This window comes from Terrapene carolina, unplaced genomic scaffold, assembly GCF_002925995.2.
Source record: "Terrapene carolina triunguis isolate 2854851 unplaced genomic scaffold, T_m_triunguis-2.0 Scaffold95, whole genome shotgun sequence".
NCBI lineage: Eukaryota > Metazoa > Chordata > Testudines > Emydidae > Terrapene > Terrapene triunguis.
In genome coordinates this window covers 11,325,777-11,338,157 of record NW_020664446.1, presented here as the reverse complement: position 1 = coordinate 11,338,157, position 12,381 = coordinate 11,325,777, and the positions used below count along the sequence as shown (strand labels likewise).

At 40.7% G+C, this 12,381-nt stretch overlaps 1 protein-coding gene across 2 annotated transcripts in view; it reads right to left on the bottom strand.

Annotated features, from left to right (window-relative positions):
• The window catches only part of HABP2 (hyaluronan binding protein 2), a 44,069-nt gene extending 34,304 nt beyond the window's left edge, over positions 1 to 9,765 (bottom strand). For both annotated transcript variants that reach the window (XM_024193489.3, XM_024193488.1), the window contains exon 1: positions 9,641 to 9,765. In XM_024193489.3, coding sequence (XP_024049257.1) covers positions 9,641 to 9,709 — 69 coding nt within the window. In that variant the 5' untranslated portion in view covers positions 9,710 to 9,765. The remainder of the gene's footprint in view (positions 1 to 9,640) is intronic.
• Between the last annotated feature and the right edge of the window lie 2,616 nt (positions 9,766 to 12,381).

Genomic DNA, 12,381 nt, shown 5'->3' with positions numbered 1-12,381 from the left:
AAAGAGCCTTCAAACCTGAGTCAGATGCAAGAAACACAATGGTACAAATGAATAAGGAATTCCATCCATCTCCTAGAACTGGAAGGGACCTTGAACGGTCATTGAGTCCAGCCCCCTGCCTTCACTAGCAGGACCAAGTACTGATTTTGCCCCAGATCCCTTAGTGGCCCCCTCAAGGATTGAACTCACAACCCTGGGTTTAGCAGGCCAATGCTCAAACCACTGAGCTATCATCCCCCCACCCTCATAATGGTTGTTTAAATCTATCAGGAACAAATAAAATCCTAGCAATATTATAGCTCAGATTTTTGTTCTGATTTACAGGGATGGTAACATTATGCAGAAAAGAGAAATATTCCACAAATATTTCTGTTCTGTGTTAGGAAAGAAGCAGAACAATGTAATATTTCACAGTGATAATGAAATGCTTTGTATTCCATCAGCAACTAGGGATGATGTTAAACAGCAACTATTGAAGTTAAACATTTTTAAAGTTGTAGGATGAGAACTTGCACCCAAGAGTATTAATGGAACTGGCTAAGGCACTCTCTGAAGCAATAATGTTGATTTTTAAGAAATCTTGAAACACTAGCGAACGTCCAGAGGACTGGAAAATGCCAATGTTGTGCAAATATTTAAAAAGAGTAAATAGGATGACCTGGGAAACAAGAGACATCAATCTCAGGCAAAATCATGGAAAGGCTGATACTGGATGCAATCAGTAAAGAATTAAAAATGGTCATGTAATTAAAGCCAAGCACCATGATTATTTGGAAAACAGATCTTGTCAAACAAACATGATGCTGTTTTTTAATGAGATCACAAGTTTGGTTGATAAAGGTAACTGCATTGACGTAATATACTTAGACTACTGTAGGGCATTTGACTTAGTTCTGCATGACATTCTGATAAAAAATTAGATCTATATAAAATTAATGCAGTCCACAGTAAGTGGATTAAAAACTAGATCAGTAATAGATCTCAAACAGCAATTGTAAACAGAGAATTGTGATCCAGTGGGAGTGTTTCTATAAAGGTCCCACAGGGATCTGTTCTCGGACCAACGCTCTTTATTATCTTAATCAATGTGGAAGAAAATATAAAATCATTGCTAGTAAAATTTTCAGGTAACATAAAAATTGGTTGAATGGTAAATAATGAAGGGGACAGGTCAGTTATACAGACCAACCCGGATCGTTTGGTAATAAGTTGGGCTCGTTTGAACAGCACGCATTTTAACACAGCCAAATGCAAGGTTATACATCTACAAATAAAAGAATGTAGGTCCTACTCTGAAAAGGAGTTAGCAATCAAGGTAGATAACCAGCTGAACATGAGCTTCCAGTGCAAAGCTGTAGCTAAGAAGGTGAACGTGGTCCTTGAATGTATAAGCAGGGGTCAAGTAGTGTTAGGGAGGTACGATTACCTTTGTATACAGTATTAGTGAGACCATTACTGGAATATTGTGTCCAGTTCGGTGTCAACACTTCTGAAATGATATGTTGACACATTTGAAAGGGTTCAGAACACAGCTACAAGAATGAGTCGAGGTCTAGAAAAATACCTTATATTGAGAGACTTAAGAAGCTCAGTCTGTTTAGTTGATCTAAGGGCTGGTCTACACTGGGGGGGGGATCGATCTAAGATACGCAACTTCAGCTACGAGAATAGCGTAGCTGAAGTTGACGTATCTTAGATCGACTTACCTCGCGTCCTCACGGCGCGGGATCGATGGCCACGGCTCCCCCGTCAACTCCGCTTCCGCCTCTCGCCCTGGTGGAGTTCCGGAGTCGACAGGGAGCACATTTGGGGATCGATTTATCGTGTCTAGATGAGACGCGATAAATCAATCCACGATAGATCGATTAGTACCCGCCGATCCGGCGGGTAGTGAAGACGTACCCTAAGAGAAGTTTAAGAAGTGAGTTGATCATGGTCTACAAGTACCTACATTGGGAAGAGATTTATGATAGTAGACTAATCTTTTATTTAGCAGAAAAAGGCATAATAAGATCCAATGGTTGGATCTGAAACGAGACAAATTCAGACCAGAAATAAGGTGCAAATTTTGAAGACTGGGGGCAATTAATCATTAGAACACCTTACCTGGGGATGTGACTGGATTACCATCACTTGCAGTCTTTAAATCAAAACCGGATGTCTTAATAAAAGATATGTTATAACTCAAACAGACATTATGAGCTTGATGAAGAAATTTCTGGGAGAGGTTCTATGGCCTACATTATGGAGGTCAGCCTAGATTATCATAATGGCCTCCTCTGGCCCTAAAATATATGAACATTTGAATATATGAACAAAAACAAAACATGAATTGAGCTAGTTACCTCATTGAAGTAAATTGTGACATTTTCCTATACCTTGCAGCCACAGTAAGATAAAAACTGACTTTTTAGTTTGTCCACCTGTATACAGTATAGCTGCAGAATGCTTTTTAAAACTCTTATGGTTCTTGTTTTGAGAAAAATGTCTACCTGACCATGATAATGGGTAAAATTTACAAAAAACATTTAGGAGCCTAAGTCTTGTGAATGGACGTCAGTGGGTTTAGGCTCCTAAGTCTCTTTTGGACATAGGACTTACAAGCCTAAGTCGCTTGAGTGCTTTTGAGACTATATTTCAACCTCTCAGCTCTAAAGCGCCCTGTGAGAATTGTGCCTATTTCTGCAGGGCATGTCACATGGAGCCAGGATTTTCTCCTTGGACCCTTGCCATAAAAATTCAAATAAAAATAAGTAAAATAAATTCACAGAAATACCCTGGATAACACTCATAAAGAGACAGGTTGGGGAAAGAGCGAAATGTAGCAGGGCAGGGAATTCTCAAATATCTGCCCTTTGCTCTGCAGAACATGACAAAAGATCTTTGAAAGAAAGAGGCAGAAGATGGAAAAGACCAGTGCAGTTGCTGGAAATGATTGTGTGGGATATAGCCAGCTGGCTGCACCGCTTAATGCTTCAGAGGAAGCGGAATATCCCCTAACCTTCCCTGCCTACAGGCCCTGCCAAGGAAACTTCCTTCCTAACCATAAACCTGGAGATTACACATTGCCGTTCCCCATTACAATCAAATAGATACAGAACGGAGACTGGTTGTAAGACATGGGAGAGCGCTTGAGCAAATTCTGTTTCTCACTGACAGTAGGTCTGAAAGAGCTATAATCATAGCCACAACTGCCTCTCCATTGTGAATCTCTTGTCCACTCTGACAGCTTTCAAAGGGATCTTTTGTCTGGGCTTTTGACAGACTAGAAAGGAATCAGATGTTCTGACAGTCTAACAAGCATCCAAACTCTTGGGTACCACCATGTTGAACGGCAGCATTCCAGGAACTTTGCTGGAAAAGCCCCAAGCTCCCAACGGCATTGCATTACTCAGTCAATGTTATAACTGGATTATAATGGAAGCAGGGTGTGTTCTCACATGGAGCATACAGGGAACATATACACATTATCCTTAGAGTGGGAAATGGTCTACTTAAAAGGACTTCATCATGGTTAGTGGGTTCTAGGTTTCTCTTTCCCAATACGGCAACCCCTGCCTTTTCCAAGTTAGGAATACACATACTGTCTGCCTCTTGATTCCATTACAAGCCCTAGAGTCTTGAGGAGAAAAGACAACCAAACATATTCTAATAAGATATTTATACTGCAATCTTTTTTTATTTGCTTTAGGAGATTAGATGACAAGCACCGAATGTGCCTGGTTTCAGAATATCAGAAACTGAATTTATTTAATGTCTCTATTTTTGGAACGGTTAAGTTGACACCCTTTCCCGTTTTAGCATCTGATACAGGAACCCGTTGGGGCCCAGAAGGGAGCTGAAGGCTTGGATATTGGAGATGCTGTTGTAACCACCTCTGCTGCCTACCCAAGGGCGCCTGGCTACTGTATTTCAAGACAATCTTTGCACCACAAGTTAATCTTGCACCACAAGAAGCTTCCTGGGAAAGTGTGGGTGTTTTCAAACCAGCTCAGTTGTTGAGCTTGTGCATTTGTGCTTACATGGAAAACAGGCTCAGTTTCAGGAATCAGGAGCTAAAAAGGGGGCTGCAAAATCTGTTTCAATGGGGCTGCAAAAGCAGATTCTATCACCCTGACAGAAGTGCTGGGTATCATCACACATTCTGCAAACAGTGCTGAGAATGCAGGTTATGCTGTTAGACTTAAAGCTTATGCAAAGCCATTAAGTCCCTTTAGTTACAAGGATATCAACCCTCCCGCTTCAGGGCATAAGCTGATTGCCTTCGGGGGTCAGAAAGGAATATTTCCCTCTATGTTATAGCATTGCACAATGAGCTAGTGGCATTGTGAAGGCTTTTTGCTTTCCTGCAGCATCAGGCAAACTTAGGCCAGAGTTGCAGTGGCAGGATATTGGCCTTGATGGACCAGTGATCAATGCTGCTTTGACTACTCATATTTCTCTGTATGGGGAATTGTTTTATGATGCAATAGAGCATGCTGCCTATATGTGCATACCACAGAACTATGGGGAGAATATGCATAGACCAGCATCATTGATTTATTTAATCAACGCATTCTGTTGACAAACGCAGCAGCCAGCATCATGACCTGTTCCTATCTACACTTCCGTGGGATCGACGCTGTGCCGATCGATGCACTGGGGGTCGATTTATCGGGTCTAGTGAAGACCTGCTAAATCGATGGCAGAGCACTCTCCGGTCGACCCCAGTACTCCACCGGGAATGAGAGTAGGGTGACCAGATGTCCCGATTTTATAGGGACAGTCCCGATATTTGGGCCTTTTTCTTATATAGGCTCCTATTATCCCCCACCCCGTGTCCTGATTTTTCACACTTTCTATCTGGTCACCCTAAATGAGAGGAGTAAAGCAAGTTGACAGGAGAGTGTCTCCCGTCGACCCAGCGCGGTGTAGACACTGCAGTAAGACGACCTAAGCTACATCGACTTCAGCTACATTATTCACGTAGCTGTAGTCGCGTAACTTAGGTCGACTTACTGTGGTAGTGTAGATATAGCCTGACTTTGGGACTTCTAGCACTAAGTGATGAGCATCTAGCACTCGAGCTGAAGAAATAGCTCCTTTAGCTGGTAGCTACAGGAGATTCAGATCCCCTGTGGCCCAGCCACTGCAGTGGGATGCATGACAAACTCTGAACAGTGGGTTTCGCCGAGCATTTTAAAAATCGTAATAATCTCTTAATAATTCATGCTTCACGAGCAAATATACTGTAGGTTAAGATAGTGGTCATGCTGGTGGGTTCAAAACATTCTCCATTACAACCCTGCCTTCTTTAGTTTTCATACTTTCTGAAATGTCCACATCAATGGGCAGAGGTAAGGGCTCAATTCTGCATCCATTACTCATGTGAGTCAACCTTACTCCTGTGAGTAGTGCTGGTGAAGTCAGTGGGACTATTCCTATGAGGAAAGGTTTGAATATTAAAGCGTCAGTTCAGCAAAGCGCTTAGGCACATGCTTAACATTAAGCACATACTTAAGTCCCATCAACACCTACCATGTGCGCAAGTGCTTTGCTAAATCAGGGCCTTAATTTCCTATTGAACTTTTCTAAATTCACCCATCATCGTGAAATCGGGGCACAAACATAGCTCTCATAGTTACTGACTTCTGAAGCCCCGACTCAGCAAAGTATTTAAACCCACGCTGAAATCGGCAAAGCTCTTAAAACACAAGCTTCGGTACTTTGCTGAGAAAGGATACTTTGCTGAAGCAATGTCTTAACTCTTAATGTGCTTAACGCTACAACTTCAGTGTTTCAATAACAGAGTCTTTTGTTTTAATTTTGCAAAAGTAAGGCATCCTTAACGATATCAGACCTTAGTCTGAGAATGTCTCTGCTACTAAATATTTGCTAAGAAGTCGAGTGAGACAGTCATTAAAAAACAAAAAAGCAAAGCCCAGGTTCTCAGAATAGTGATGTGATAACCAGTGAATTCCTACTGAAATTCTAAGCAAAATAAATTGAATAAAAACTGTACAGGATCTCTAGTCACTGAAGCAAAACTTGCATATAGTTCAATTATGTCGTTTAAATATGGCCAAATTCTGCTCTCAGTTTCACCAATGTTGTAATTCCACAACCTTTGATGGATTTACTCCAGATTTTCACATTTGTAACTGGTTTCTTCTCCGATCATATTGCATCGAACTGACAGGAGAATTTCGCCTTCGACCCTGGTCCTGAAATCCTGGTGCTTTTCTGTTCAGTTCTGACTAGACGGAACTAATGCATGAAATGTTGTTTGGCTTCTTCAATATTATAACAATAACCCTTTAATAATTATACTGCTCCATATAAAAACTCCTAAAACACAAGTCTAATAAAAAATAAAATGAAGAGGATGATGATGGAAAGGAAGGAAACATTAATTTATTTTTTCCACTGAGTTTGGCAGAGTGTAAAGTCTATTTTTTTTTTTTGACCGACTGCTTTCAGTGCAACTTCTTTGGAACAAATCATTAAGCCAAAAATGTCCTCTTGTAACATGTTTGTCATGTCATGGTCACGTCACAGCAACTGGGCCTTTTTTTTTCCGCTGGGATTCATGCCAAGTGCTAAGCCAAAAAACCTTGTTATATTAATTATGAATAAAAACATGTTTTATTAAAAACTAGCCTGCTGAATATTCTGTCGTGCTGCTTTTCGGTGACAGCAGAATTGCTTTTGCATTTTAGCAACGTTAATAAAATTTTGGAGGGTGAGGGGTAATATATATATACTCCATTTTCCTCAGCGATATTTACAGGAAAGTCAGATTAAAACCATCAAAGCTAATTAATTGATCTAACATTTACAGTTAGTCAGGAAAATCTGTACATGATTTAGTACAGGATCCAACCTTCTGCAATGGGTGTGAATTAAAGCATCATCATCATTCTGGACTTGTTTAGATTTGATTGGGTTCCCACAAAATCTGTAAAACTGACACTGAAGCACCCTAGTATTGATGCCGCCAGTAAGTTGTCAAATGCATCATTGGATCAACTGTGTGGTATGCGTTGTTGCCTGTGGATGGATAGCCCTAACAATACACTATTTAAATAAAACTCTGTTGTGTAGTGAAAATCACTGATCACGTATTCACCAGCCAGTTCAAAAAGATCCATAAGCCATTAAAAAACCCTCTCTCTCTTTCTTCCAAAGGACTGAATTTAAGCACATCAACGTCTAGAATTTCAGAATGAATTTCAGTAAACATGAAATCTCATCAACTGGAATCTTCATTAAAGAATAAGTAAAAAAAACAACCACCTCTTTTGTGAGAAAATCTGCATGCTGAAATGTTTGTTTTTAAAAGTGATTTTTAACTTCTCTTGGGTTACAAGCCAATCTTTTATTTTTCTTTAGTGATGGGATGAACAGATCTGGAAAAGTATCTCTCTCTAGCTCTGATAAGACTAGGGTTTGGGGGTTCTCTAGTTGTGTTGAATGTTTTGCTGTTAACCTTGTCCCCCTACAATCAGAAATGTGAATATTTGGGGGGGGGTCTTTTGATGCGGAGGAGCTGCTGTTTGGCATCTCTGGTTATCTGGCAGGCAGATCACATGCTTAGCACCACTTTCTCATGCCCTTACTCACAGGGAATAGCCCCTTACTCTACTAAATCAACGCAAGCACTCACCTGGCTAAGCGAATTTCATCCTCTTTGAATAAGTCTGCAAAATTAACAAACCCGAGAACACGACTGACCCTTTTAGGTGAGTATCGACTCCTTTCTGCATCAATGGTCATTGGAAAAAACACATATGGACCTAACTGCAATACTGTACTACAGAGAGACGAATTCCTTCAGGAGCTCCATTAAACATGAAGACTGAGAGCCCTTATTTTTATCACAGCAACTGCAATTCTGGTTCAGATTCTGACTTATTAAGGGCCTAATATGCTCTCACTGTCGTTAGGGGGAATATTTCCATTGACTTTAATAGAAGTAAGCAAAAGGTCCAACATCTTATATAGTTAAAAAAAAAACTTGTTAAAAATCTTTGCTTCAATAAATCCAGTGGCAGGTTGTTCCACAGGTTAACAAGATGTAACATGTATTTCCTTTTATTGGCTATAAACATATTGTTTCCCTTTCTTGCATTGTGGGACTGTGGAAAAAGAAACACCCTACTGGCTTTGTCGGTACTTGCCTCCTCACACAAATTGGCCAAATAGTACCTTTTAATTTAGCCTCTTTTGGAAGCCATCTCCACCTAGCAACAACTGGGATGTGTTAGTATTTGTATGGAAACATTAGCAGAGCTGTAAGCTTCACACTGTCCAGAGCCACTGTACTAACTTCACATTTAATAACACGAACGTTCACCAGAATTAGACTAAACAAACTCCAACATTTTGTTTCACACACATGCACGCACCACCCCATCCAGGCAACCCGTCTGTTTAAGGTCTCCTCCAAAAATTTTAGAAAACCCATTTGAACCATGAAGCTTTCTAGCTCTAAGAACCACATGCCACATTCTGCGTTTTGAGACTCTCAGGTCTTCTGAGCAAGGTACAATTAAATGTCTGGCACTGTTCACGTATTGCACAGCTCCATGTATACCTTGACACTATATGGATAATAAATAATACAGGAGGAATCAAAACTAGATCATTTGGGTCCAGTTGTCAAGGATAATTGGGAACTAGGGATAGTTTAAAAAGCTGACTCTGAAAGTGTGTTGATTAGGAGACTTATTAATACATTTGTTTTCTCCTAGCTATAGGGAAACCAGTTCTATGTATTAGGGACAGAAGAATATTCTACAAGAGCTAGATGGGTAGAAGGGGGTGCACTATGTTAATATCATCATTTATTATTTTCATAGCAGTAGTGCCTAGCAGCCGCAGTCATGGACCTCATGGTGCTAGGCACTGTACAAACAGAGAACAAAGACAGTCCCTACGTCAAAGATTTGACAATTTAAGTATAAGACAACAGTCAACAGATGGATCCAGACAGGCAGGGGAGTACAAGGAAACAATGAGACAATATTGGTCAGTATAATAGGTAGTGGTTTCAGCACACCAGCTGCCTGACCATTGTCAAATAAATACTGTGTGTTTTACAGAGGTAAGTGCAGATCCTTAATAGAGCTCTATTGATTTATACTAACAGAGGATCTGGCCCACAGTACTTACTTTTTCACTAGACTCTGTGTTCCCCATCTGCCTCTTTATACTCTCTCTCTCTCTGCTTGTTTTATTCTGCTCTATCTTTCAACCTATTTTTACATTGGATTTTCCTTCTCTGTCCCGTTTGGGGGTCCCTTCCCCCAAGGGGCTCTCTGAGGTGGAATGCCTATTCTATAATGCTCAGGTTTCCACCTTTTAGGCCCATGACATTCCAGTGGATCTGAATCTAGGCTAAATCAGTACTTCCAATCTCTGAGACAGTACTTAATTAGTGCCAGGGCTGTGCACCAGCACTTCTGGGCTTGGCAGTTCATACCCCCAGCACCTCTGGGTTTGCTGCATCCGTTATGAATGTAAAAAAATTGCTTCAGCCCCGGCACCTCTTTCTTTACAAATTAAGCACTGCTGTGAGATATAGCTTAGTTTTGTAATTGCTAGGTAAAGGTTCTGCAAAGAACTGCACAAGCAGTAACTACCTTAAAAGGATACTTACACAGAAAGGTGCATTCCCCAGCAATAGGATCAGAGGAAGAACCCAAAGGGACACAGCGCCATTGACCATCCTCACAAACTAAATTTTCCTACAAATAATCTTGCATTTGTTGACTATGTTTTTTTCTGCAAAGTCAAACTACAATGGCTAGAGAGCAAGTTCATGCAATGCAAATGATTAACTACGCCTCAAATATTGTTTAATGTTTAGTCAACAGACTATCCTGATCAAATATGTGCTACCGGTGAATCCATTCCAGTACATTCTTGTCTTGATCATTGGGGAACATGTCAAAATTACATGTTTAACAACCTAGTGCGTAATAAATAGAAGTAGTATGTATTTATTATTATCAACATTATTGTCAACTGTAGACATTCAAAGATATGAGTCAGAGACAATCCCACAGCAAAAAACCCCATGAGATTTGGCTTAAAAATCATGAGATTTTTAAAAATAATAAATGTTGGGCTCTTTTTTATTGGCTTCTGGGTTTTGACTCTTTAGGGGCTATGTTTTCAAGCTTTCCCCAACAACCAGGAGAGCTAGGAATTTACTTCTTTTTAAAATGAAAGCAGAGAATCTCATGTAATAACATGACTCCAGGAGCAGGAGCTTTAAGAGAAATACCAAATGTCATGAGATTCATAAAAACAGAAGAGGAGTTGGCAACTGTTGGCAACTCCTTGGCCCTACCAAGATTAGGGGTTCCAATGTGCAAGGCATTGTAAAGACACATAAGACCCTGACCCCAAATGCTTGGAGTCTAAGGGTATGTCTATACTACCCGCCGGATCGGCGGGCAGCGATTGATCCAGCGGGGGTCGGTTTATCATGTCTAGTGTAGACGCGATAAATCGACCCCCGAGCGCTCTCCCGTTGACTCCTGTACTCCACCGCCACGAGAGGCGCAGGCGGAGTCGACGGGGGAGCAGCAGCAGTCGACTCACCGCAGTGAAGACACCACAGTGAATAGATATAAGTACGTCGACTTCAGCTACATTATTCACGTAGCTGAAGTTGTGTAACTTAGATCGATCCCCTTCCTCCTCCCCCTCCTCCCCCCAGTGTAGACCAGGCCTAAGTAAAAAGACAGAAAAGAGTGGGGGAAGGGAAGTATTATTGTATAGAGAGATTAAGGGACCTGCCCAAGATCATTCAGGGAGTCCTATTAATACATTTCATGTATGTTCGTGAAGGACTCAGATAGTGTAGTGATGAGTGCCATAGAAGCCCATGATGAAATGAATAATTCTGTCTTCAGAGCAGGATGTGAATAATGGGCAGTAAATAAAACACGAGACCATGAGGAGAAAAGAAAATATTGAAAAACTGCTCATTAAATGAGCACAGTCCATCCTGTGCACTGAATGAGGCAGCCATCCTGTGGGAAAAAAATAGTATGTGATCATGTAATTAAAGACTGTATCATTATGCAAACACACAAGAGGGCTGAATTAAGGTTGCACACGTGACTTTAATTGTGGCATTTCTTAACTTTTGAGGGCTTGACTTCGCAAGCTGTATGTTTAAGGAATTTTTGGAGTATGTAATATACGATTTAGATGAAGTATATTTTATATTGGTGTTATATATAATTTACACACCCACCCACCATAATAGAGGTGTTCGTATGTTGGTGGTCACACACAGAAGTTAAAGAGAACAATTCAAGATTCTTTAACTAGTTAGGAAGACAGCAAGATAAAAGGAATTAGATAATGCCCAGCTTTAGCTAATGTGTCCTTGAATAAGCTGATTTGCCCTGAATTTTAATAGACCCCTGATTCATCAAATCTCAAACAGAATTAAGGTATGGACTGGATCCTAATAACATCATGCTTTATATCCATGAAAGATAAATTAAAGGATGCAAAACTGCTATTGACAAACATTGATTATATGTACTTTGAAGTTGTGCCAGATGCATCTTGTCAGCCTCCAAAGTTTTCTTTTAAATCTCATTGCGTAAGGCTTTTACTTTTTAATTATTTTTTTCTCCACAGCCTCTTTGATCAACAAAAATGTAGATCATATTTGGGTGATGCTACTTCCTATGCATTTTATTTAGATGTGCCCTTGTGCATAGCACGAGCTACATGAAAAGGTTGTGTGCTGCATTGTCATCTCAACGTATTATCCTGGATGCTGTTTAACACTTCAATGAGCTGCTCGTGCTTTTGGGTGAACTTCACTCCTGTGCTGAAGGCCAGCACTTAAATCTTGCATGAGTCTTCAATAACAAACTTAATTTATAGAACTTCTGTTGACGCTTTGCCCAGGGTACAACTTTGCCTTCTGTGAATACTCCACCACCCAGTTTTATACTTGTCAATGAATCCATGGCAAGGGTGCCCACCTGTCACATTTTGCTCTGCTGAAAGAGAAGCTTGGTAGCATCTTCTGCTAATGGGAGAAGATGGACTATGGTTTTGACAAATGAGGGAACTTTAATAACCTTAAGAGAAAGTTTAGACTGGGTAAAAATAATGAGGCCTGGGTAACCAAGCTTAGCTCTATATGGAAACTCATTGGGCTGAAAAATGAAAACCTCACCCCCTACCCGCCAGGCATGGTCATTGCTACAAGGCATTCGAAGGAGCATCAAACATGTTGCACTGCTCCTCCTCGGTGCAAGGTTTTCGGCCAGCAGCTCTGTTTTGTGAATGGAACCACTCTCCCACCCCCTCCAATGCACCTTGCTCATCCCAGTGCATTGAACAGACATGGAGCTCTGCTGT